This window comes from Pyrus communis, chromosome 11 (assembly GCF_963583255.1).
Source record: "Pyrus communis chromosome 11, drPyrComm1.1, whole genome shotgun sequence".
In the NCBI taxonomy this organism is placed as follows: Eukaryota; Viridiplantae; Streptophyta; class Magnoliopsida; order Rosales; family Rosaceae; genus Pyrus; species Pyrus communis.
In genome coordinates, this window is record NC_084813.1 from 13,956,632 (window position 1) to 13,983,041 (window position 26,410).

Genomic DNA, 26,410 nt, shown 5'->3' on the forward strand with positions numbered 1-26,410 from the left:
GTCCAAACATTAAATCACCATTTAGTTGTAGCTAGCAATCTTCGAATTAATTGAAACCAAGACTACGTCAAAGATGGTTTCTTCAAAGTCAACCATTCTCTTTGAGTGTAGTCACCTTAAGCTACCAATTAGCTGTGAAGGTTTCATTATTTCGGGTCAAATGGTACTTTACCATTTCCTTGAGTACATATCGTATATACACTCAATGTAGTCATAAGGATTTTCATTCTTATTTCTTTCGAATTAAGAGGTGCAACTCTATGACATAGTCATAAAGTTCAAACCATTCAACTGAGACGGTTTATAAATCCTTCTGGACTACCTTGGAGCTTGTGGTATAGGAACTAGGTTGTCTTAGAAGTATATATCATATATATATGGGTAATTGATAATGTCCAACGAACTAAATCTTATTCATGTTCATTCTTCTCCTAATGGAGAAATTCATTATCTTACGATGCTACTTTCCTTGATATTTTTCAAGGAAATTAATCTAAAGTGTTACTTTTTCCTTGGATCAAATCTAAGGAGGTAAATACTTTAGACGTCTTACTCATCTACTTACATTTCTTGAATTCTTTGAAACCTTTTGCAAAGTATTCGGACTTGTGTTTATTCAAAATAAACTATAGTCCAACCGAGAGTGATCTTCGGTGAATGTCATACAACATGAGTAGTATTATGTTGTGGACAAGTGCCACTAACATCTAAGTGAATTAACCTCAACAACTTTGTGATTCTTTCTTCTTTCCAAAAGAATAAAGATTCGAACATTTCGCCTCTATACAATTTTAACAAGAAGGTATTAGATCCGGATCTAACGATCCAAAGCATCCATCTATGACCAACTCGTAACTTATGTTTTAGAGGTATCACAACTCTGTTGGGATTAGTCACTACCTTGCAACCTTTTGGGTTTTAAGCATCATCGTATTCTAAACAGTTAAACTACCACATCATCTCTACTATAGAGACAACCAATTAAATTACAATAATCTAATTATTGATTAATAAAGAACAATGTTTTGTCAAACAAAACATTTATCCATCTCTATTATAGTGACGGATTTAAGTTCCTTAAAATTGGAATGTAAAGACAATCTTTAGTATTTTCCAATTTCTTTGGTAGTTCATATGAGGAAGTAAGTACAATCCGCTTTCGTAGAGATCTATATTTTATTCACTTTCCGAATGTGAAGTACTTTCTCTTCTCTCATTAATCTTCTACTTTTTATTAGCACACTTTTACAACAATTGTAAAACATAGTTACTAATACGGAATCAAGCATTCAAGTAGAAGAACCAACTGTTTTGAACTATTTCAAGAACATATTACAACACCTTCGAAAGGTGTGTTCTTGACACTTGCAAGACATTTCTTGCAAATACCCCTTCCAATGTCCATCCTTTCATAAAGAAAGTTTGTTCCCTTGGAGTTATTTTGCCTCCTTCATTTAACTTCTCCTTTGACTACAATAGTCATGGTCCCTAAATTCCCACTATCTCTCTTGAAACTTATTTCAATTGTGTTATACACATCAAACAATTTGGAGAGTGTGTGGTTATTGTTCACTATATAGTTTACAATAAACTTAGTGAACCATTAGGATAGGGACACAAAGGTGAAGTCCTTGCCTAATTTCCGTCTCGTTAAGTGGTTTAACACTTCAACACTCAATGATTCAAAATCATCATAAGTCCATGTTGATGGACTATTTTTGTCAACCAACCATTATGTTCTAAACATAATTACAAACTTTCAAGAGTTGTTCAAGGCAACTCTCATTTCTTCATACAACAATTTGTAAGTGAAGAATCATGGCACATAAAGCGTCCATGCCCTTGTGCTTACTTCAAAAGTTCCTTGTTTATGTAACAAAGAAACAAGCACTAAAGTTTGTGTTGATTAAGGGTTGTTCAAAGCAACTCTTATTTCTTCATACAACAATTTGTATTTGAAGAATTATGACATTAAAAGTGTTGTCCTTCTCATGTTAGACTTATCTAACATATTCTTCCAATGATACATTATCAATAGGAAGATTGTGAGGATGAGACTACTTTAGTTACATCTACAAGCCATTAAAGACAATCTATGGGATTGTAGAACTAAGTCCGGAAATTAAAGCATTCGGCTTTTCTTTGTCAAGTTTTGGATAGCGTTTGCAAATATATTGGTAAACAAATACATAACGAATATAAATTGATTGATTTTAAGCCATTTGATTCGGGTCTTTAAATCAAATAGCACCACCCACTATTTTTGGCAAATTCCATATCCCTCATCGGAATTCGAGAGTTTTGTTGAACTCTTAGCGGGGTATGGGAGACTCACCATTACCAAGCCCACCTCACGATGATACGATATCGGTTAGCAAAAATAATGATGAGAGAATAACACTTTACTCATTTACAACTCTTGTAATTACCCATCTAGTTTGGCCTCTAGAGAATGTGGCCTCACTATGATACGATATCGGCACCATTGCACTTAGTTAAGTTATTCCCACCATGCTTAGTTCATGAAGGGGTTCAAGAATAGCCTCACAATGATATGATATCGGCCATCCTCGTTGCCTACACTTACCTCATCATATGTTTATGGACTCATCCTAAGTGTAAGCATGCACTTTGTACTCCCCCATGATAGGGTGAAGCCGGTGTACAAGTCACAAACGATTGGAGCCCACCACGGTGGAAGGCCACGAAGAGATATTCAAAGCATCTCTCGCTTATCAACTTAATAATGGTTTGTTGAGGGTTTTAGGTCTCATCACATATAAACATACATTGTAATCTAATTAAAACATTTTGGTCCTATTACAACTATTGGTCCATATGATTGATTTAGTAGTATATAATACTCCCACTATGCTTTTAAAACGGTTTTTAAAGCAAGACTATATGGTACTACTAACATAAGATTTGCATTCATTGATGGACTATATAGTTGCCTTAGGGCCTTAGGATGACTATGAACCTTTGATTCGATTCAACACGAGCCCAATGTTGAATCTCGGTCTAGGGATGGTGATTGATTTTAGTTACGCGTTTAATCACATTAAGGCGTGTTGTCTTATTGGGCGTTGGACCCAACTACTCCAATTTCATGCATATCGAATAAAACAAGAAAGGAGTACTTCAAAGTAAATAAGAGCTTATGCTCTTTTACAACAATTGATCAAATCAAATTACTTTAAAGTAAAGAAGAGCTTATGCTCTTTTACAACAATTGATCATATCAAATTACAACCAAAATTTAATCTACACATTCCCATGGTTCAAACAAATTTGAAACGGCATTTCACATAGCTCAATTATAGTAGGCTTAGGTTCATAATCACCCTTTCTTTAATTAATTAACGCTTTAACTAATTAAACTTGAATGCAACATTTTCATTTGGTTTTTGTATCCATAGAATTGATTTAAATGGAGCTAAATGAAATGAAAATCCAATTCTCATTTAAAGAGACAAAACAATTTTGTTCTCTACCTAATTTGGGCCATTTTGCAAAAACTTAAACTTTTGGGGTCACTTTGTAAAAACACAAAAGTCCACTACTTCATGTAATTACAACTAGAACCCAAAAATTTCCACAAAAGCTAAAACTTCATTAAAGGAGCAAAACAATTTGTCCTTTTAGTGATTTTGGACCTTTACGTAAAAACGTAAACTTTTGGGTCAAAGTACAAATACACAAAAGTATCAAAACTTTATGTAATTGCATAAAAGCCCCACAAGGACCCTAATTGAGTAGGGTGGCCGGTTTTGAAGCAAAGTAATATAAAAAAATTTCAAAGTTTTTGTAAGTGGGGTGTGTGAAATGGAATAAATCATTACACACCTACCCACTAAAATTTCTTTAATTTTTCAAAATAAATATCTAATATATTTAAACATAAGAAATATTTCAAAACAAAAACTTTATGAAATAAATCAAAACTTTGAATCAAAACACCAAACCTTTTGTTCTTGGCAAGAACATATCAAGAACAATGAAGAACATTCATGAAAAACCCATAAGAGCTCCATGAACATTCTTCACCCAAAAACATCCCAAAACCACTCAAACTTAAGGGAAATATCATACAACCATACTAGGGTATATAGGGGTTCCAAAAGTCACTTTAAAACACTTTTAACAAGTCAAACAAGAACCCAAAAATCCACCCTTTGGATTTGGCCGAATTTCCCAAAAAACATGGCACCAAAATTTAGCTCCAAAATTCATGCTCATATGAACTACATCTACAACATTTGAGATGGCAAATTTTCTAACAAAATTTACATTCAAAGAAGCAAGAATAAAGCTTGTAACAATTACAACATTCAAATCACAAACTATGAACTACAAAACCTAAAAGGATTCACCAACTACTAGACTTAGGCTCTTGATACCACTTGAAGGAAGATTTGTGAAAAACAAGCTCATTTGAGCAACATCAACAACATGCAATTAACAATTAAAAGGCGGAATCATGTTTATATGCACTCAAAAACAAAACTTAACCCATGAACTTCAAAGCCTAGTAGATAGGTGAACCAAGACTCAACTCAAAACAAAGTGAGTTGAGAAATCAATACCTTTGTAAATTCCTTTTTGCATAAGCAAAGGCTAATCACCCAAAGAGAGGGCCTTCATTCCTTGCATCTTAGATCCATGGATTTGGATGGATGAAAAGGTTTCTCCAAGTTCCCAAAATTGAGAACCTCTAAGTCTCCACACCAAGGCATATTGTAGAAGAAATGAGTGACCTAGAGGAAGTAAGATTGCTAGATGTTTTCCTCTAGGGTGGCCGGCCTCTTTGAGAGCAAAGAGAGGTTTGTGTTCTCATCTTTACTCCTAAGAAAACCCTAAGGATGAAATGGCTATAAAGATGTCTTTATACCACCTCACAATGGAGTGGCAAACTTGCAATTAAGCCAAGTTCACTACCCTCCTCTAAATGGCCGGCCTAAGGGGATTTATTGGGCTATTTGGGCCTTTGTGAATCATTATTCATTAAGTTGTCATACAACTTAAGTCAATGGACTTGACGTTCGAAGCCCATTGGGCCTTAAGGTCCAAAACTATCCCGAGGTCTTTAACGAACTTATTCGTTTGATTAATTAACATATTAATTAATCCTTGCCATAAATAATTAAACCATTTAATTATTCTTACTCATCTCCGTTGAATCTTCAATCTTTACCTTACACGGTGTACGATCCATTAGGTTCCTTTTAGCGAGGGCGATTCAAACTCTTTCAAATCGATTGTGAATTGGAACTTACTTTCAATTCTCCCGTTAGTGATAATACACTTTTAGGGCTTCCACAAACCATGGTTGACGCCTAGCAGCATGTCATGGTTACCCAAGCTAATCAGAAGAGGTGGAGAACCTATTCAGTTTTAGGATTACAAATGCAATACGGTCTTTCTCTAATACAATACTCTTGACCACATTGTTTGGTTTGATAGTTTATTCATGTCTACTATCCAATGTGAGTCTTGTGCTTATATGATTACCTTGAATGTGATTTGGAACACATTCCTAAATCTCATTCATACTTTGGCCAAAGATTCTTAATCATATCATAGAGTATTCTCCCTCAAACAGTTTGAAGGTTAGAGATCCCTTGTTGCGCATTCACTTGCCTCCATGGCTAAGTGGCTTAACCCCAACGATGCCGTGGATACCCTCCTGATGGAGTGACTTTGACATAATCAAAGATTAAGGACCTAACCACAAGACAACTGTGATGCCTCAAGTCAAAAGACTAATTTGCATTATCCCAACCATGAGTTCTCATGTGACATGAATAGGAGAACTCTTCGTTGATCGTGTTCAGTGAACTCATTCTCTATTGAGCACCTACGTACTTGTCTTGATGTCACACACACCAATGACTCGAGACTAGTCACTCTCCCTGAGAGAAGACATAACACGTACTGATCTTAACGGACTGTCAATGCCCAATTGACAATCCTATGATCAGGAACGTTTAGGATGTGTCAACGAAAGAATGGTCTCATGAATCTAACTTCTTTAGATCGCATTCTTCCAATCACATATTCCTTGGACTTATCGTTTAAGCATATAACATTTATATGAAACGGCTCAAACAATAATCTTTGCCCTTTACATTTAAACTACATTAGTTTAACTTTGTGAAATGTCCGTAAAGTATCATCATATGATTGGTTTTAGGGCACATTTCCAACAGGGCCGTTATCCGCTTCGGCCAAAAATTCGATTAAATTGATGCCGGAATTTGGTTGTTTGGTAATGGCGTACCAATGGGCCAGCAGACGTTCCATTGTCGATGAAACCGCGGCCTAACGCCGTTCTTGCTTGGTGTTATCAATCATCGGCATTGGTGACTAAATCGGCCAAGCCAAGTCTCGCCGAATCCTGTTGGACAGTCTCAGCGCCGACCTCAATCACTTTCTGTACCGAAATTCTCGTCGGCCGCCCATCCTCGTTAAGGCCTTGGAGGGTGATGTAGCCGACGTGATCATCGTAATAGCGAGCCTGAATCATGTTGGTTTCAAATGGTTGATTATCGTCTAGGTGTACTACGACCGATTTGCCATCCCAAAAGATGAGGACTTGGTATAGTGATGAAGGAATGCAACTGGTTTGCTGGATCCAATCGCAGCCAAGTAATGCGTTATAGTCGGTCTTGGAGTCAATTATAAAGAATGCCGTCATGTGGTGACGACCGGCAATGCTGACTTTCAGCGGGAGCACTCCTTTGGTCTGAGACTTGTCACCAACGAAGCTACTCATAGTGATACCTGACGGGATGAGTTCATTATCAGAACGGCGTAAAGCCTTCATGACGGACATCGGCATAATGTTGACTGTGGCTCCACAATCGACAAAAACTTTAGAAATGGGAAATCCTTCGATGTGAGCCGTGACGTATAACGGCTTGAGGTGTTGGAGATTAACCGAGGAGGAACGGGGAAATAATTCGGCCAAAGCCACCTTAAGTTTGTCCCTGTTTCGGACTTCCCTATCGTCGTCGTTTGCGACGAAATCTACTTGTGTTGCTTCCTCAGCGACCACGTCTCCATCCAAGAAATTTGACTGGTGGGTACTTGGTTGGAATTCGACTGGTAGGATGTGGACCATGCTGATCTCCATATGTTCGAGGACCGAGGGACCCATCGGATCGTGGTCGTCGTCTTCCGCAGAAGTAGCCATAGTATCAATCGGCGGAACATCCTCAATCGAACTTTTGAGTGCCTTGGTGTGAACCGGCATCTGAGGCGTGTTGATCGAGTCGAGTTTGTTTTGGCTATTGTCTTCGACTATGTTTACTGCCGAAGACTTATTTTGGTCCTGCGTTATGCGAGCTCGTTCTTCATAGGCGATACGGGCGTTCCTCGTGTCTAGATATGTATCCAACCGTGCTATCCTTTTTTCCTCGTCGGCTGTGAGGCCGAAGAGAGATATAGCCGAGAAAACTTCAAAATGATAGCGCAAATGCTGAAGGTCTTCGAGTGAAAAGGGTAATTCGGCGGCGTCAATATTTGTGTAAGGATCGACCTCAAAACCAAGGACCCGAGCCTCCCGTATATGTTGGAATCTAGCTTCGCTGGGTCGGAAGTTTTCTGAATAATTTGCTCGGCATCAGGGCAAGTTAGAGCTAGGTCGAGGGCTTCCTGACGCGCCTTAGGTAGTCCGTACAAGTCATTGGCGGAATATTTCTTATGAAACTCTCGCATGTACTCCAGGGATTCACCGAGGAATTGAGGGTGTAAATTGCGTCGTATTTTGATGAACGGCTCTCGCAGTGGTAACGGAGAAAGTTTCCTTTCGGCCTTTTGTCTAAAATGCTCGAGACGAGCTCTCGTCTCCCCAGGCTGGAGAAGGAGCTTGATACGTTTCTCAGACTCTTCAATAGTGGTTTTAAAGCCGGGAGCCGCTACTTTTCTTCCTTCGACTAACTCGGTCATGATAGTCGGGGTTGGCCGTTCACTAATGCTTTCCACGGCCTTTTTTGGTTGCCACCGGTTGGCAGGGCTGGTCTGCGCTTCTCGTCGTCAAGCCATGCAATCTATTCGTTGGCGACGACGTTTTTGAGATTTAGACAACGCCGTATATAGGCCAGTCGGAGAATTGTAACTGTACCAGCGTTGATCCGATGTCCTGGGTGGTTTAAAAGTTTTGCGATCGGCTGGTAAGCCCGAACTGCTGGTATTGCGGGAGTAATAATCCTCATTATAGAAAGGGGCGTCGAAGTCAAGACGCCACCTGACCGGGGCCTGGTCTTTTGGCCGTACTTGTGGGCCGAGTCTATCAAACATTTGGCGTCGTGGACCTTTACCAAGTCCCCTTGGCGATGTTATAGGGGTCGTGGATGGTGTCGAAGATATCTGCTTCCCAGGTTCAACTGGTGTTTTACAATGGTCGCATAAAACCTTTGATTCATAAGTGTCGTCGGAACTCGACCCTGTCATAGGTTCATCGATGGGTGGCCCCGAGCGTTCCGTAGGTGGTGCATTTGAAAATAAATCAATCTTTAGTCTTGTTTGACCATTCCATTTACAGATATGCTGCACCGGGACGTATTCGGCCTTCCCTTTGTTTTTAGGAAGATGAGCATCCACCATACCAATTGTTGTTGAAGGGAAGGGATTGACGTCGACCACCATCTGCTTTTCCGGAAATTTCAACTTTCCTTTCTCGATCCAACTTTGAATTGTGTCTCGGAATACAACACAATTATTGGTTGCATGCTTATTAGAATTATGATACTTGTAGTATATCTTGCCTTTCAATTCATCAGCCTTAGGGATAGTATGTCCCTGCCGAAGCTTGATGATTTTTGCTGCCAATAATTGATCGAAAATTGCATTAGCTTTGGTGATGTCGAAAATGTATACTTTCGATGACTTACTCATCTCCTCGGCGGCTGAACGGGTTTTGGTGTCTTTGGAACTCACTTGAGCCAAAGCCTTGCAGATGTAAGGTTTATCTATTACTATCTCGGCCGCATCCATACTAGCATACTGAGGGTCCTCGTTTTCGGCCAATGCATAGCTAACCGTGGGATTCTTATACAACATCCCCCGGGATGGTGACTTCGATATTTTCTCTTCTCGGAGCAGATAATCATATTATTCAACGTGTTGAGCAAGTTCGTACATATCTCGAATGTTTACCCCTAGGAACTTCTTTTTGTATTCCACGTCCAATCCGTTGAGAGTGATCCTGACGAATTCCACTTCGGGGAGAGGTACTCGGCACCAATTCCTGGCCGACTTAAACCTTGTCAGGTATTCCATTGGAGATTCGTCGGACGCTTGAGCCATCCTGGCCAACGATGATACAGACATTTCCATCCTTGGCCGATAGAATTGTTCATGGAACTTCTCGACTAACTCTTCCCAACTCTGCACGGAGTTGGGTGGGAGATTAATGTACCAGGCGAAAGCTGAGCCTGTCAGTGAAAAATTAAACAGCCGTAATTTATAGAAGTCGCTATTGACGTTTCCATACTGCGCTGTGAACCGAGCCACATGTTCTAATGAGGATAAAGACGATTCCCCGACGAAGAGACTGAAATCAGGGATCTTAAAACCTCGTGGGTATTCAAACCTTTCTACATAAGCCGAGTATGGATGGATGAATTTTGGAAACTTCGGCCCCTTCTTTAGGGCCGAGTCAATCATTCTCTGGACTTCGGTCATGTTTACGGAGGCGGCTTCCTCTCCCTGGCTTGGTCCCTCGGATCTATTGCCCGATCCACCTCTTTTATCTAAGGTGATTGGTTGTGGCCGGGCGGACCCTCTCTTGGCTTGTATTGGAACATTCGTAGAAAGCTGCCGAGGCTGGCCGACCTAGCCATCTTCGAAGGCTTTATTAACCAACAGTTCAAGCATCCGGGTCTGTGTATCGTTGTTACTTCGTATTGCTTCCAGTAAATCATTCATCTTTTGACCAATCGACTGCTCGACCTGTCGATACTGTTCATCAAGTCGTCTCTGAAGAAACGACCTAGTTGGTGGATCAGAACCCTCCCCACCATCGTCGTCGCAATCTTCCACTATTCCTTCCACGAACATGCCTGCTGTTTGGTTAGGGACCTCCGAGTTGTGAGGTTGTCCGCCGAGATAGATTTCATTCTCTCGGCGTGTCGCGCTTGTGGCCTCGGGCGGTGCAACAATGATCGGGTTTTTTGCAGGGTGCAAATCCTGCCCAAGGCCTTGCACTGGTAAGTCAGCTGTTGACTTTCCCATGATTGTTTTCTTCTTTACAGACCGTGTCTCAATGGTCATGAACTCCGAAGGTTTAGCACAAGGGTCCCACTGGGCGCGCCAAAATGTTGACTCTAAAAATTACAAAACCTACGTGGCGCGCAGGCCGAGTAACTAATAAGCTAACTATGTCATTCGGTTGAATGCGGGGCGTGCCAACTCGTCGGCCGAGCTTGGCCGAGGAGTAAAATTCGTTGATGTCGCGTTGAGCGCGTCGTTGACTTCTCTATCTTATGATTGCGACTGAGGAAGGAACACTCTCGGTCTCTGGGTTCTATAGCCTGAAGACAAGGCTACTAATTCTGCGGAGTTCACAAATCGTCGGAGCCCGATTCGGTGACTGTGATTATATTCGTAAGAGTATAAGCACGTCGAATCGAGACCAAACTATATGGGCACAGGTACTCAAATGTGATGTATGTCTTGATGGTAAATGTAGTTCGGCCGTCGGAATGCTGAACCCTGAAACTTACTTGCGAGTATCCAATCATAAAATCACTCGGCGTCCAGTACGCCGAGTAACGCAATTCGTAACACCTAACTACGCCGAGAAGGCTAGCAAGGTGACCTCTACCAACAAGGGTTCGAAAACCCTTCTCGGCCAAGACTTAGATAGGTAACCGGTCAGTCTCGACGCAGTGCTGTTTATCCAAACTGAAGGTGCTTCTCGGTTGGTTGATTCTGCGGCAGCAGTGTTGTTTATCCAAACTGAAGGTGCTCGCCGGGTGCCTCCACAGTGCAGTTTATCCAAACTGAAGGTGTATCGGCAGAAAAAGAAAAAGAAAAAATCTCAAGGTATTTGAGAGGTTTTGCGCAGGGCAATTGTATGCTGAATTGAAAGGGCTTTTTTTTGTTGCATGATTTCTTGTATTTATAGCACCCCATTCCTTGAGACCAATCCTTATCTGGATTGGGAGTCCTTGTCCCGTTTCAACTCTATCTCGAACAAACCTACTCCCACTAGGACTCTGAACTTTCCCCTTTTTCGAGGCTTTATTCTTTGCCGCCCGGGAATCCTGGTCGCACCAGGACTTCCTCGACCCTTTCTGTTTATCTGGACTACTTCTTAGGATAGGACACGACCGACCCTGCCAACTGGCCCGGTATTTATCACTCGGCCCATAGCATTTGACACAGCCTTGGGCCGAGCACAACCTGCTGCTCGGCCCAACAATATTATTTTGGGCCCAAACAATATTAGAACAATTATATTATAAAATACTTAAAAATTACTTTGTAGACATTATAAATTCGTACTTACATTGGAATTATTACATTATAAATTACTTCGTAGAATGAATTCCTCGACTAAATAATCGCTTATCTATTTGTTTACAATTAATTGGTTACACTGTTTAGATTTAAATCCTAAATTATTTGGTCCAAATATTGGACTTTAGGCCTATACATCAAAAAGATGTAATCTGATGTAAAGACTAGTTTCAAAGAAGAAAAAACTTGAAACTTGAAACTTAATACTACGGTCTGGTATTACTTATTCATTTCAAAGTAAGAATAAGAGGTTTTAAGTTCGAACCTTATAGATAGCGAATTCGATATCAAATTAGGCTGTTCATTATCTGGCTTAATAGAACTCTTTCTTCCCTAAATGTAAAAAAATCAACGTACTTAAAAAACAAAAAAAAAAAAATTATGGTATAATAATATTTATTTTCATTTATAAATAATAAATTTTATGTTCGATGCTAAAAACAAAATCAAACCATTATTATTTCTAATTCATTACAAGCTTAGCCTACTCTACATCCCAAACAAATGAATAACAAAAAAAAAACTCTTCAGGTTTCTGTAAGTTTGACCGACTCTGACCGATTTCGACGACGTACGTGTAGAACAACGAACAAACAAGCGACATGCATGCGCCACGTCTTCAAGGCCTTCACCGTTATCATCCATCTTCCTCAGCGGCGCTGGCTGGACACGCGTCGTCGAATCCACACGCCCGTGACAAATGAAGAAGTTATACCTAACCTTGAGGCACTTATTTCTCTGATTCTCTGAATATCTCTGAATATCTATTCAACCATTTGCAGCAGCAACAATGGAGTTTAAACCCAGAATTTGTTCTTCTGGTATTCTGGTGGTTCTCTGCATATTCTTCTTGATCAATACTTGTGCGGCCACAGGAGTGTTGGGAGAAGGAGAGCAGCAGCAGCAGTATAAGATGGAGGAAGAGAGAGTTAATGAACAACCCAAAAAGCCATCTATGTGGGAGATGACTAAGCATGCTTTTTCTTTGTACACATCTTCCCCTTTGAGGGTTCCAACATACTTGGACAAGTCCAAAACCCTATTTAATCAAATTCGAGCTTATTTCTTCCCCCCTAATTTGGAGTAAGTGATGTACTTCTTCAAATTTTCAATTTATTATTTGTTTTTTTTTGGAAGTATTTTCGAGGAAAAATAGTTGACTAGGATTTTTTGCTATTTATGAGATTATTTTGTGGAGAAATTCTCCCCCTACAAACTCATGTGTTTTTCTGTCGGTTATTTTTGTCTGATTTATTTAATCTGATGATCAAAAGTTATTTGTGTTCATGGATGCACTCGAAATTTGTCAGTTCATCATTTTTTTCTTGTAAAGGTAGGAGGAATTGAAATTATTTGTTAGGAGTTTGTGCTAGTTTTTATTTATTTTTGAAATTGATTTTGTGTTTTTTGGGTGGAAGTTTTAGGGGTAGTATGGGGAATATTGAAGTTGAGCCCGGTAGCAGTGGCGGCGATGGAGCTGGAGGGAAGGTGACGGAGGTGGTTGGGAAGAGTTTTGGCAAGAGCAAAGAGACGGTGGAGGACTCGGCGAAATCAGCAGCCAAAATAGTTGGGGAGACGGTGCAGAAGACAAAGGAGAAAGTGAAGAGGAGCTTTTCCTGCAGTGATAAAAACACAGAAAGTAAAGAAGCTCAATCTGAGCTCTAGCTATTTGCTATAGCCAAGTAAAAGAGTAGAACAAAAGTTTTGGGTTTTCTTACTTTCTAAGGTGTTCATTTGTATGCTATTTGTTTGAGGATAAATTGTTACAGTAACTGGAGTTTGGTAGTTTTCAATGTGGTAGTGATTGGAAAAGTTGTGCAATTCTACACGTACCTTTTTTACAAATAAGTAGCATAATTTTTATAACAAACTCTTTATCAATATATTGTTCTATCTATATAATTTCTAGTGGGTGTTGCTGATTCGACAAATCATATTGTCATGTGTTCAAACAGTATACATTTAACTTCTCGCGATAGAGACTATACTTGTCTCGTACAAATGAGTTTCTCTGGACCAAAAAAGGTAGTGGAAAATTACTTTATTTGTTGGTTGATTGTTGATAATACAGATTGCTCCATTGAAAAGATATCACAAACACACTCGAAAGATCAAGTTGCTATTGCATATGGTGCGGGTGCGATTGTGAGGAATGCATGCTAACCTAGAGGTGGGTTTGTAAAAGAGGGGGAGCGAATACAAAAAGGCCGACCACACTAGGGGAGTGAACATGAAAGTGCTAACTCGTAGAACCGAAGAAGAGTATATATAGTGAAGAACATGAAGGCCTTTGAGAGAAAAACCAGAGATGAACCTTAATTTGTACACGGTGGAAGTATCTACATTCCTACACTAATTAATGAGAACCATTAGAACTAAATGGAAAATGCTAGAGAGAGACTATATTTGTAGATTATATTTTGTAAGTCACATAATGTGGCGGTTGATATTAAATATTATTATGATTTAAACAAATTCAACCATCAATTGCTACATAATATGGTCTATAAAATATATTTCAAATAAAGTCGCTTTCGGTTGATATTAAATATTATTATGATTTAAACAAATTCAACCATCAATTGCTACATAATATGGTCTATAAAATATATTTCAAATAAAGTCGCTTTAGCATTACACGAACTAAATGAATCAAGCTAATTGATTTTATACACACGTGTAATACTCGTAGAAAATAGTTTCAATCAACATGAAGTAGCGTATTAGTTGGGAGGTATTAGTAAGGGAGGCCTAATGTCATCCCTTTATTACGCTACAAGAAAACAGGGCTTATGTGACGACATGTGTTTGCCACATAAAGTAGAAATGCATCATATTTGATAATATGTGAGGCGTCATGGAGTATACATGACGAATTTTAAAAGCACCACATATTTTCGGTACATGTGACACTGCCTCGTCACTTAATACTGGTTTAAATTAACGAAAATAGGAGATTGTGATAGAGAAGGCATCACAAAAAAGTAAATTATGTGACCTATATAGTTTGTCACTTACGAAGTAGATAAGTGACGCTGAAAGCATCACATTTTTCTTTCATTTGTAGCGTAGGCTGGGTCACTTATGTCAATGAAATACCTATATTCACTGTTTATAATTTGAAATTAAATTTCCCTGTTTATTAAATGGAATTACAATTCATGTCAAATATAAGGTAATGCTTGGGTTAATTACATTTTCATTAATAAGCTACTTAGGCACATACATCAAGTACTTGTATGTTTCACATACTCACATAAAAATTCCCAAAAAAACTAAATCTTGGTATCCCATCTCGGCTCATGGCAGTTCATCATGAATGGAGTTGGATGCTTGGGTTAATTGCATTTTCATTAATAAACTACTTAGGCACATACATCAAGTAGCTTGTACGTTTCGCATACATAAAAATCCCCCAAAAAATCTAAATCTTGGTGTCCCATCTCAGCTCATGGCAGTACATCATGAAGGGCACCAACTCTTTTATACTTGTTGAGATGCTAACAAAAGAGAAATTTAAGACACTGAGGAGCTAACCAAAAACTTCTACCATGTGCATGACTAAAACTAATAGTAAAAGACTTTGTAATATAAATCAGTCTTCATCCGTACCAAGGTCTTCCATTTCAGCGTATGCACCCTCTACATCTGAAAGATCATAATCAGTACTTATAGAGTTGTTGATATCTTGCCCCTTCTTTGCTAAAGGAGGTTTCACTTGTAATATGAGAATATCATTCTTCTTTTTCAACTCTTTATTCTCCTTTTCCAAGTTGACGAAACTAGTTGATAAAAGCTTTATTTGAGTTTTCATGTCCATTAACTTAGAACTTGAAGGCATGGAAGAAATATAACTAGATGTATCTATACGAGGAAAAACACCTACACCATTAATAGATGTTCCCTTCCTCCCAAGGTTCTCAGACATGATGCCAAACTGATCATCGAAGTTCCGTAGAGAATCTCAATTTCTCCATAACTTCATCCTTCTTTTTTGTCATCTTATCCTTACATAAAAATAGGCTCCAAGAATACTAAATAGTGAATTCAATATTCATCAGTTGCTAAATAAATAATAAATAAACACTAGAAATATGTAAAAAATTCAACTTATATTGGTGGTTTTGCTTTCTGGGGGAAAAGATGGAGCGTTAATTGCTTAGTGGCTAAAAAGAAACTAAATTGTAAACATTGTTCAAGTCAAATTTGTCATACCTTTTTATTACCCCTTTTAAAACTTCAATAAAACACATCTAAACCATATGTTAATGTTGTTTGCTATAACTTGCAAAGATCAAAGCCTTACAAATGTTGTTTTGGTCTTGAATTCTTCCCAAATGTGAGAAAGAAGGTGATTTGCTTCTTTTGACCTAAGTCTTGAGGGAGGATTCGCAATCTAGCAGGCCTTAAAGTGTTGATTTAAATGCGACAATGACGGAGTGAGGGATAGAAGAAGCAAATTGATTTTCAAACACTCCTCTTTATTTTATTTTTTCCGTCAAATTATATAGAATAGAATATCCGAGTATTATTTTATTCCAAACATCATTAAAAAATTTCATTCAAATCTAAAGTTCCATTATTTTTTGCGGATTTGGATCCTCTTCTAAGCCCAAGGAGAGGATCCTTCTGACCAAGCATTGTGAGCCGTTGAATTTTCATGTAATGATTATAATTATTATAACTTTAAAAGGACCTTCCTGTTTATAGTTGTTGGATAAAAATCTAACCCACAATATTTGGTCAGGAAAATCCTCTCCTTTGGCTGAGGAGAGGATCCAAATCCATTTCTTGCTATCTGAATGCCTAAAAAAAAAAAAAAAAAAAAAAAAAAAGGTCTTGGGTGTTCGAGGTTGACCAACTCATCAATAAAATAAATAATGAAATAGAAAAAATAAAATGACAAAGAATCCACCAATATAACTCCCCTCGTCCCTCCCTCCACTCTCTCGCACCATCTACACTACCACTCTCTCTTTCTCGCGTACACACACAAAAGACTAACGCGCCTAAATTCTCTCTCTTTATTTTCCTCTTATCCAAACACCCCCCTCAAAATCTCCCATCTCTCTCTGTCTCTAGCAATTCCGTCATCAATGGCAAGGTCGTCGATTTCTCAAACCCTTACCTTAACCCGCCACCTCTCGCCCAAATCATCGCCGTCCTCCTCCCGCCTCATAACCCTGCGCGCCCAATCCACCCTCCCTTTTCACCATGATCCACCAACCGACTCCTCCGCCGACTCGCCTTCTGATCCCCTTCTGCGCAAGCTCGAGGACGCCATCCACCGGATCATCGTCCGCCGATCCGCGCCCGATTGGCTCCCTTTTTTGCCCGGCGCTTCCTACTGGGTCCCTCCTCCACGGTCGAGATCGCACGGCCTGGCTCAGCTGGTCGATAAGTTGGCCAACCCTTTGAGTGAGGAAGAGACCATGTCTATGAGCACCGTTAGAGGGTGGCCTTCTTCTGCTTATTTTATCGAAGGTTTGCTTCCCTTTTTTCGATTTTATTAATTGGGTTCTGTTCAAAATTGGGTTTTTATCCTTCAATCATTTGAGATTGGATTGAATTGTGTGTTGTGGTTGGTTTAATTGGATCATCTAATTCGTTTCTGCATCTGGGTTTGTTTCTGAATTGAGTAATTTTCTCTCTTTAGTTGAGAATTGGAATATCGAAAATCGAAAACGTAAACGGATCGATCATATTTTGAGGCATTGATCTTGTTTTGTTCTATGATGAAAAGTTGCTGGAATGATTAAGATAAAGGAATTAGTCTGGCTTTTTTTTTTTTTTTTAATGTATTTTTTTTCAGGGCATTGGAGGGATTAAGAACTTTTGTGACAGAAAGTATTGAAATCTTGTGTATAATGGATGGTTTTCTTACAATTGTTGCTTATTCTATGCCTTCCTTTTCTTTGTAGGTACATCTCCACAACTGATGGAGCCTGTGGTTGTGGTTCAGAGTTCTGATGATGTGTCCAATCCCCAACCGACGGAGACCGTGGATCAAATTTCTAACAATGTGTCCAAGTCCGAGGATGAGGAGGGATGAACCATGTAGTTCTCATCAGTGACATCTGAGGTGATCTTTAAGAACAATTGGCTGAGTTCTGTATTGATGACAAGAAATTTGTTTACTTATCTAGTAAAACTCAATGCTCTTATGTTGGGTTTCATCCGGTGGAATTTAGTGGTTTTTCCAACAAATAATCAAACTAATTTGGGGGTAAACTGGACTAACCTTGGCTTTTTGTGGAAGTTCAAGATTACTGAAGTTAAGCTGCTTCATATTCAAAGACCGAAGAGAAATGCTTTCATCTTTCCGAAAGTTGAAAATGTAGTTCTGAATACTAATTAGGTTGATCTATGGAGCATAATGAATTACAGTGTGTGCTTGTAACATCTGTTTTGACCTTGTTTATCCTGCTTTAAAGCTGGCTTTGAGGGCCATGGTTAATTCACCGGCCTTTGTTTAAATCTTAGGAGAGGTTTGTATAGGCTCTTAATGTGGATTCTAATAAATCATTAATAGTTGAATTCATATGTCTATATGTGATAAAAGTTGGATTTGGAGAGTTCCAAACTTGATCTTTTGGTATAATGGTGATTTTAACCTGAAGTGAGTTGATGCCATGGGGGCTGATAAAAGACTTCAATCTGGTTTCGAATGATACTGCTAGTATTGCTTTTGCTTTCCTGATAAGCAGATCTGTTCCATGAATTCTACTATTTGTTAAGCAAAGCTATTGCTTGAAAGCTAATTATGCCTTGGTTGCTGGGATACGCAGGCTCATGTATTCATGTAAATTGTTATGTAGGACGGCAATAGATACATTGATGAAAGGCATTTCGTCAAGGTCAAGAGCTCTACAGATGCAAACTGGTTAGCGAGGTACAGTGACTTCTATCCAAGTTCAAGATTACAACCGAAAAGGAGTTGCATGTAATTATTCATCAAGTATATATAGTTGGTCATTGTAGTTTGTTTTCAGTTGAATTGTGTGTTATTTGTACCTACGCCCGCATGGTTAATTTGCTCAATTCGAGTTTTAACATCGACATTTCAGTTTTTATCAGGATGTCCATGTAAATATACTAGGAGGTACATCAACCTTTTGTTCATCGATATTTTTCCACCCTCTCTTTTTCCAAATTACTACGTGTTTTGAGTTGTGAATTACATTTTTCTTTTTTTGTGACCGTCGTCGCTCTCTCCAACGGAGGAAAAGGGTTTAAGAAGGAATACAAGTAGGTGTTTTGACAAAGTTTTGTTTCAATTGTTTAATGTTTGATGTGGTCGTATTCCATTCAAAAAGGGGGCTTACCTTATGTTTTTGACTGCGTAGATTGCTTGTTAGTAGTTGGTAGGCTGTTTCCAAACTGACATATTTTAATTCAACGGCCTGCCTAATACATAGGAAACTTAGTTGGTGTGCGTAATACACATTTTATATTTTGAGGGCACACCAACGTGTACCATATACTTTGAGTCAATGTGTCCAATGTTATATAATTTGTATATAATGATCGAATTCTAGTGTTGCCCATCAACTGAGACTGCAGCCCTAACATCTTTTAGGATGCCATTTCTCATGACCAAGTACCCGTCCCACATCGAAAGCTACGATGTAAAGTACAGTTTCTCTTTCATGGTACGTACCACTATATAGTCCGGAAATCAATGGTTAGATCTTGCATATACTGATATATGGATCTTTGCTACGATTAGATTTTGCATAAAATCCCTACCACTAAGTGGTACGTATCATTGTATCCGGACTCGCAAAAGTATGTCAGTTTGGTGGTTTTCAAAGGGACTCGAGATGTGCAGATGACGCTTTGCAGTGGTAGGCATAACAACTAACAATTTAACCCACTATCACTATCATTTGTAAGGAAATAAAAAATTGGTGGCATTCGAGGTTGCGGTAGGACTGGTAAACTTGCAGTAGGACCTGCTTGTTGCAATGCATTCCAAGCAATTGCTTGGCTAGACTTTTGCCTCCGGTCTTGCACGGTGTGGATGTCATTGTCATCCTGAAGAGAGAATCATAATGAATTAAGTTAGTATTATGGTGTGAGTTTGATCGTATTAAAACTAGATTTGGAGATTATAGAGTGGTAGTTTGATCATGATGAACTGTAAGGGAGTTTGGTTCATCCGATTGACATTCGACTTGAATTACAATACCTTGTCAGATATCTAAAACAAAAAAGATTACCTTTTATTTCGTAACTCAAGTTCTACTTATCTTGATGACCTTCTCCTCCAGAAGAATACTACTTTCAGAGCTAATTACATCACTCAACAAATCTTGATCGACATACTAGTAAGACTACCTGCAAAATCTCTTATTCGGTTTATGCGTGCGTCGATCAAAGTCATAGAGTGATTTGTATATCAAGATTGTCGCATACTGTTACCAATCCGCTTATGTTATAATGTGTATGTATTAACACTAAACCATATTGGTACAAATGACTTAATAACACCGAAAACCTAGCTAGCTTCCGAAAAATTTCCGACGAGACAAGCATAAGAGCTTTAATTCACTGGTAAATTAATAGGAAGAATGAATAGCATAAATCTCAGAACCTGCCCAACGGTTGTAACGTTTTTGTTCTAGTATTAATGTTCATCAAAACATAAAACTGCATTAAAACTACATAAAATTTCATTCCATTTGTAACCTACTCCCCCAGCATTTCTATATAAATCCTTACCAGACTCTACTCCAGTATCAGCACACCAATCTAACAAACCCTTTTTATGATATAGCAGAAAAGAGAAGTTCCAAGCTTCCAAATAGCCATGTCTAGACAAGCTCAAGCATTACTTTCACTTCTCTTATTGGCAACATGTGCAGCAACCGGGCTGGCAGATGCGCCACCACCGCCCTTCCCGACCATCCCAGGCCTATTCCCTCCTGGGATTCCAGGGCTATCTCCGCCTGGAACCCCAGGTGAGATAGCCAAGTGCTGGTCTTCACTTCAGAACGTTCCAGGGTGTGCATCGGAAATTTATACCACAATCTTGACTGGTAAATTTTCTCTAGGCGCTACTTGTTGCAAGGCCTTGGTCGAAGTTGATGAGAATTGCTTGCGGAAGTTGTTCCCGTTGTTTCCTTCCATTCCTGCATTGCTCAAGAGCAGCTGTGCTACTGCTGCTGCTCCTAAAGCAGCTGGATCAAAGCAGTTGTAGGCGGTTGAGATGATAATTTTTGCAGGAAATAAGTAGATCTTGGCTTCAGTTAAGCATAGTCATGAAGGGTTTTTCTTTTGTTTACTTTCGTTGCCATTAAGTTGGTACGTTTTGGAGGCTTCAGGATTGTGATTTTTGTGATGGATATAATAAGAGAAGATGTTTGGTTACTCAAAGATGAGTAGGACCTATTACTAAAAATCTTTGTATTCGAATCACAGAGTTTTGTGCTTATGAGCAGAACCATTCATATTATGAATCAAAATATCATCCCTACAACAATTAAAACTAAGGTGGTTTAATCAATCAATTGTACCAAATACATAGATGATCCGTAATGCTTTTACCAATTCAGTTCACTTGTTTTTATATAGTTCGGTAACTATATAACCTCAACTTTAATTGATTTTTTTTTCTTTTTTTTTTTGCATTGGCGATCTTCGTGATTTATATTATGAAATGTTTTGATCATAAACACGAACTTCTATGAATAGGCAACGAGCAATTTTAAGTAGTAACTCCTACTCATCCTTCAAGTTACGATGGAAAATTACAATTTCTCGGTATATAAATTCAATAGTTAACGTTTCTCAAGAAAAAAAAAACACAATTTGATAGCAAATGATCATTATGTGAGATAATTTGTGGAAATGGCCTCTCTGCTCGATCAGCTTTTAAGTGAGAACCTTGTTGTCAAGTTTCATACCCCGTTATGCGTTGTTGACACGATGAGATGATACGGGAGAGTATTCGTGTGTTGTACTTCTATAAAACTACCAAATTACTTGATTTGACTTAAATCCTTTCTTCTTCCTTTGCTCAAGAACAACTGTGCTGCCATAAGTGGGAAAATTTTGCATATATTTTCTAGTTCCTCTTCCAAGGGAAATTTAGGGCTTGTTTGGTATTGTATCTGAAATTTTTTATAATTTCTCAAAACATTTCTTAAGAATTTTTCTTGAAAACAATTTTCTTTAAGACTCAAAAACTTATTTGGTATGCGATTTAAAAGTTTCGAATCTTACAACTTAAACTGGACAAAGAGATCCAAAAAGAGGGGGTCAAGAGAGAGGAGGAAAGAAAGTAAGAAATGATTGGAGGAAAGAGAAAGAAGTGAGAGGATCAGAGGAGATAGAGCGGAAGAAGAGCGAGAGAAAGAACCGAGAAAATGAAAAAAACGGATTGAAGTAGAGACAAAAAATGTAAAATAAAAAAAGAGAGAGAGGGAGAGAGAAAGAAGAAAAGAGAGATAGATTTGGAGTGAGAGGGGAGGAGGGAGAGAAAAGGAAGGAGTGAGTTTAAGTTTAAAAACTTTAAAAACTCATTTTTTGTGTTTTTAGATAATATACTATATTTTTAAGTTAGTCTTGAGTTCAATTTTTGAAAATAATCATACCAAACAAGTTTTTAAGATCTAAAACTTGAAAATTGTTTTTAAATTTAAAAAGTTGAATTCAAGTAAAGTACCAAACAGGCTCTTAAGATTTTGTGTCTTCACATTACCAAAAACTGTAGAGTTATGTATCCCTCATCTTCTAAATTTGAAATTTCTAATTTTCCCATATTTTGTAGCTCAAATAGAATTCACTTACGTTTTTGTTATAATTGGTAACGTGACTAGTACGTGAGACGTTGATATATACGCTTTCATGGAATGGAAAGGACTTTTCCCTCCTCTCATAACATCGTAGAAGTCGTCGTTGACATCTTCTCAACCAACTTGAAACCATTTGTGTCTTCTAGTTCTAAAATTCCTCTATACCTTGAAACCCAACTCTTGTTCTCTCTTGGAATCCCTTTCGAAATTCCGAAACGGTTACTTGTTCTACTCAATCAGTAAGATTCCCAGAAAATCAAACTCAAAGAAGACGAGAAAAGCTTGAAAGAAACGAAAGCTTGAAGAAGAAGATAAGAAAGCTTCTGTATTTCACTTGACAGTTTACAAAGATACATAAATATCAAACTGATCAAGATTATTATTACAATTTACAACTATTTACAAGAGTATTTACAGTAATTTACAATATGCAGCATCTCCTTAATAATATCAAACGGATCAAGTGAAGTAAAAACATTACTTCCAACGAGTTTCGAGTTCGTGGCTCTTCATGAGAGAAGTGGTTTGAGGAAAATTTTCTCCTTCATTCAGACCCTCCAAAGGGTAGACCTCCCACCCTGACTCTCTCAAGTAGGTGAAATAAACTTCTGGGATATGCGCAACCTTCCCATAATCGTTGCCTTGTTCATGTGGACTCAGCGTCTTGATTAACTTTTCCGGCATATCAAAGAATTCCAGCACCTTCAGCTTCTTCAGGTGTTCAATCCCGGATGGCACCTTCTCTAACGATTTACATCGCTGGATACTTAGCTTTTGCAGGGACGGCATTGCTCCCACCTGCACCTCTATACATCTAAGTTCATCAAATTCATCAATGCCTAAATGTTTTAGCTTCTTAAATCCTCCAGCTCCGAAACACAATGTGTCTCCTTCAAACACCTGAGATAATTCGAGATGCACTAGGTTTGGGAGATACTGAATGAATACAAGCGGATTGTCCCTTAACCTACTCCATTTCAGATATAATCTAACAAGGCTGTGCAGAGAAGGTATCCAGTGAGGCAATGTTTCCAATCGTCCACGCAAGTATAGGCGCTGAAGTAGTAGAGGAGGAGAAGAAATGTGCTGCAGGTCAATGATCTCATCCTCTTCTACTGAAGTTATGGACAATGCGCAAAGTTTGGTCAGCTTTTCGAGGGATGAACAAAGAGACTTTCCGTCTTGTTTCCTCATATGCACAATGCCTAACCGTCTCAACTGAATTAGTTTCCCCAGCTCTCTTAATATGGCACCTCCATCTTGGTTTGCCTTGATGAAACAAAGCTTTTGAAGGCAAGTTAGAGCCCCTATTTTTGCAAGCACCTTAAAGCCATATTTTGAGTGAAAATCTCCATATGGTACAAATTCATAACGATATACTAAAAGATGACGTAGATGTTGAAGCTTCAAAATTTCAATTGGGAGTTCAGTGACCAGAGAATGCTTCAAATCCAAAGTCTCCAGGTTCTGAAGCTTCCCTATAAATCTCGGAATGGTTTTCACCCTCGTACCTTTCAAGCTTAGATACTTCAAAAAGAAAAGGTTGACAACTTCAACTGGAAAAGCATTTAGAGGTGCGCCTTGCAAATCTAACACGTTAAGAAGCCTAAAACCTCCAGGAAAAATTGTATGCAGTACTGGCTTCTCGGTAACTCCAAACATAAACAGAGAACGTAGTTGAGAAGCGCACCTGTTTTTCTGTACGTATTGCAAAGAATTATGCATTGACAGGCGTCGGACTTTATCAGGCCATGGTATGTTTTGCTCTTTAGCTATTGTGGCAAAGTTCTGATCTCTTATCTTAGAGGTGATGATCTCTCGGAGAAGATCATGGACACGAAAGCTTTTGACCCTTCCATCGGATGTTGTCTCTGCCGCTTGAATCATGCTTCTATTCAACAGTTCATTGAGGTAGTCCTCTGCAACATCTTCTAGTGTTTTGCCTTGTTTCGCTTCAATAAAACCCTCTGCCATCCATAACCGAACAAGTCTCATATGCTCGATTAGATGATCCTCAGGAAAGATGCTCAGGTACAAGAAGCAAGACTTGAGATGGTAAGGCAAGTCATTAAAGCTGAGCAAAAGTACTTTTTTCAAGTCCTTGAGTTTGTCATTGCCCTCCATTTCAGCACCAAGGCTATGGCCAACCATATCCCACTGGTCGATCCTCCGCTTGTCTTTGGTAGCCAAAATACCGCTGACCGCCACAATTGCGAGGGGCAGCCCCTCGCACTTTCTTAAGATAGAATTACCGATATCCTCTAAATAAGGAGGGCATGAGTTCCCTTGGAATGTCTTCTTGCGTAGAAGCTCCCATGATTCCAACAGAGGCAAAGGCTTCAAATTAAAGACTCTACCTCCAGATTCTTTGCTGGTTGTTGAGGCTACATCAGCTTTTCGAGTAGTTAGTATGACTCGGCTGCCACAAGTATTGTTAGGCAACGCATACTTCAGAGAGTCCCATACGTACAAGTGCCACACATCATCGAGAACAATTAGGTACCTCCTTTTCTGCAGGAAGTCCTTGATTATTGTTTTCAGCTGATTGTTGTTCATGTTGTTGGTTCCTTGCGGAGCTGGCCTTCGGATGGCTTTGTGGAGTTGTTGGATCATGTCTTCGAGGAGTTCCCCAAGTTTGAAAGCCTGAGTAACCGTGATCCAAGCACTTACTTTGAAATGCTTCTTCACTTCTGCTGCATCATAGACTTGCTTTGCCAGGGTTGTCTTCCCCAGTCCTCCCATGCCAGCCACAGAAACTACTTCTCGTCCAGAACCACCGTTGACAAGCCACCCTACCATCTGTTTTATAGGCTCGTCAATGCCAACTATATCAGTTTTCTCTAAAAGTAGAGCATTACCACGATGGTCCTCCCACATTTGACTTGCAGTTGAAGAGCTTGACCCTTGTTCAGCCATATTAAACTTGTGACGGAGTCTCCTATGAACCTCCGAGACTTTTCTGATTGTCTTGTTGATGTCTTGTAACTCAGCAGCAACTCGGTATTGAGCTTTCATGTTCTTAATACAACACGAAAACTTATGGAAGGAACCATATAACCCCGTCCCATGATCATGTGCCTGGATAAGTGTAAATTCATCCAGCACATCTTCACTATCGTGAGCAATGTCTCGTACTTGATTAACCCATACTTTGACTTCCTCATCACTCTCTTCAAATGCATCAGCAACCCTCAGAAACGCGGTCATGCGCTCCAGTTCCCCTCTCAGATACACAATTTCTTCCCTAACCCCTCCCAAAAGTTGCAGATCATTTTCGAAAAGAGGTGAAACCTTGTCGAGCAGAAACTTTACTGCACTCTCTGCCATTAGCTCTCTACTGTTTTCATTACCCTTTCTTCCTCAACTGATTTTCCCAGTTCCAAATCTATGGAGTTATACAAGTCAGGGGCAACATATAAATATTCACAAAAATTTGCAGATGCCTTGTAATTCAAGTAACTGAATTGAACAAGTAACAGCGACAGGATTTTGAATTATCTGTGACGAAGTCAAATTGTCGGTTAACAATAAAATCCACGAAATTTCCTAGAAAATGACTCAAATTTCAAATATCCAATTCTTTGACTTCTTATCCACAAGAATCAAGACCATTTTTCCGACTAGATGCTTAGAACTCGCGTGCATTTGCAAGTAAAGGATAGCAGGCCTGCAATTATATATATATATATATATATATATATGAAAGTGACTATTTTGTATTTTAAGATGCTGCTAGGTTTGGTTGCTTCTGCAGCCATCCAATCTCAGCAACTACCGGGTGATTTCATTTGATTGTGACTATTTTGAGATCAGAAAGTCAAAGCAAAAGCTGCTTTCCCAGAAAGCTTCAGAAAGCACAAGCTGCTTTCATTTGAAATTGCTTAGTAATCTTCCCAGAAAGCTTCAGAAAGCTTCAGAAAGCACAAGCTGCTTTCATTTGAAATTGCTTAGTAATTTTCCCAGAAAGGAAGCTTCAGAAAGCTTCAGAAAGCACCAGCTGCTTTCATCTATTTAAAAGGTCAGCTTAACCAAACAAAAATTTCCTCCTGATGAAAATTTTCTTCTGGTTTAATTGTACTATATAT

General features: G+C 38.9%; 4 protein-coding genes across 5 annotated transcripts; 3 read left to right on the forward strand and 1 right to left on the reverse strand.

Moving 5' to 3' along the window:
* The first annotated feature begins 12,286 nt into the window (after nt 1-12,286).
* On the forward strand, nt 12,287-13,347 carry LOC137749270 (uncharacterized). The gene is made up of 2 exons (XM_068489373.1): nt 12,287-12,609; nt 12,945-13,347. Exons 1-2 carry the CDS (start codon nt 12,317-12,319, stop codon nt 13,189-13,191), a joined length of 540 nt encoding a protein of 179 aa, XP_068345474.1. The 5' UTR covers nt 12,287-12,316; the 3' UTR covers nt 13,192-13,347.
* Nucleotides 13,348-16,484: 3,137 nt separating this feature from the next.
* On the forward strand, nt 16,485-18,648 carry LOC137709338 (uncharacterized). Of its 2 annotated transcripts, none has more exons than XM_068448425.1 (3): nt 16,485-17,010; nt 17,448-17,608; nt 18,345-18,648. In XM_068448425.1, exons 1-2 carry the CDS (start codon nt 16,623-16,625, stop codon nt 17,576-17,578), a joined length of 519 nt encoding a protein of 172 aa, XP_068304526.1. In that variant the 5' UTR covers nt 16,485-16,622; the 3' UTR covers nt 17,579-17,608; nt 18,345-18,648. The 2 variants fall into 2 exon arrangements, with proteins under 2 accessions (XP_068304526.1, XP_068304527.1); XM_068448426.1 differs by having other exon boundaries at nt 18,315-18,488.
* Nucleotides 18,649-20,338: 1,690 nt separating this feature from the next.
* On the forward strand, nt 20,339-20,728 carry LOC137709041 (uncharacterized). Its single transcript, XM_068448186.1, has one exon. It carries the CDS (start codon nt 20,339-20,341, stop codon nt 20,726-20,728), a length of 390 nt encoding a protein of 129 aa, XP_068304287.1.
* Nucleotides 20,729-22,633: 1,905 nt separating this feature from the next.
* LOC137708188 (disease resistance protein RPM1-like) lies at nt 22,634-25,698 on the reverse strand. The gene has a single exon (XM_068447204.1). It carries the CDS (start codon nt 25,650-25,652, stop codon nt 22,803-22,805), a length of 2,850 nt encoding a protein of 949 aa, XP_068303305.1. The 5' UTR covers nt 25,653-25,698; the 3' UTR covers nt 22,634-22,802.
* Nucleotides 25,699-26,410: the final 712 nt, after the last annotated feature.

Coding starts and splice junctions, on each gene's coding strand:
- LOC137749270 (XM_068489373.1), top strand. CDS start 12,317: ATGGAGTTTAAACCCAGAATTTGTTCTTCTGGTATTCTGGTGGTTCTC. Junction 12,610..12,944: donor TTCTTCCCCCCTAATTTGGA/GTAAGTGATGTA, acceptor TTTGGGTGGAAG/TTTTAGGGGTAGTATGGGGA.
- LOC137708188 (XM_068447204.1), bottom strand. CDS start 25,652: ATGGCAGAGAGTGCAGTAAAGTTTCTGCTCGACAAGGTTTCACCTCTT.
- LOC137709338 (XM_068448425.1), top strand. CDS start 16,623: ATGGCAAGGTCGTCGATTTCTCAAACCCTTACCTTAACCCGCCACCTC. Junction 17,011..17,447: donor TTCTGCTTATTTTATCGAAG/GTTTGCTTCCCT, acceptor TTTTCTTTGTAG/GTACATCTCCACAACTGATG.
- LOC137709041 (XM_068448186.1), top strand. CDS start 20,339: ATGTCTAGACAAGCTCAAGCATTACTTTCACTTCTCTTATTGGCAACA.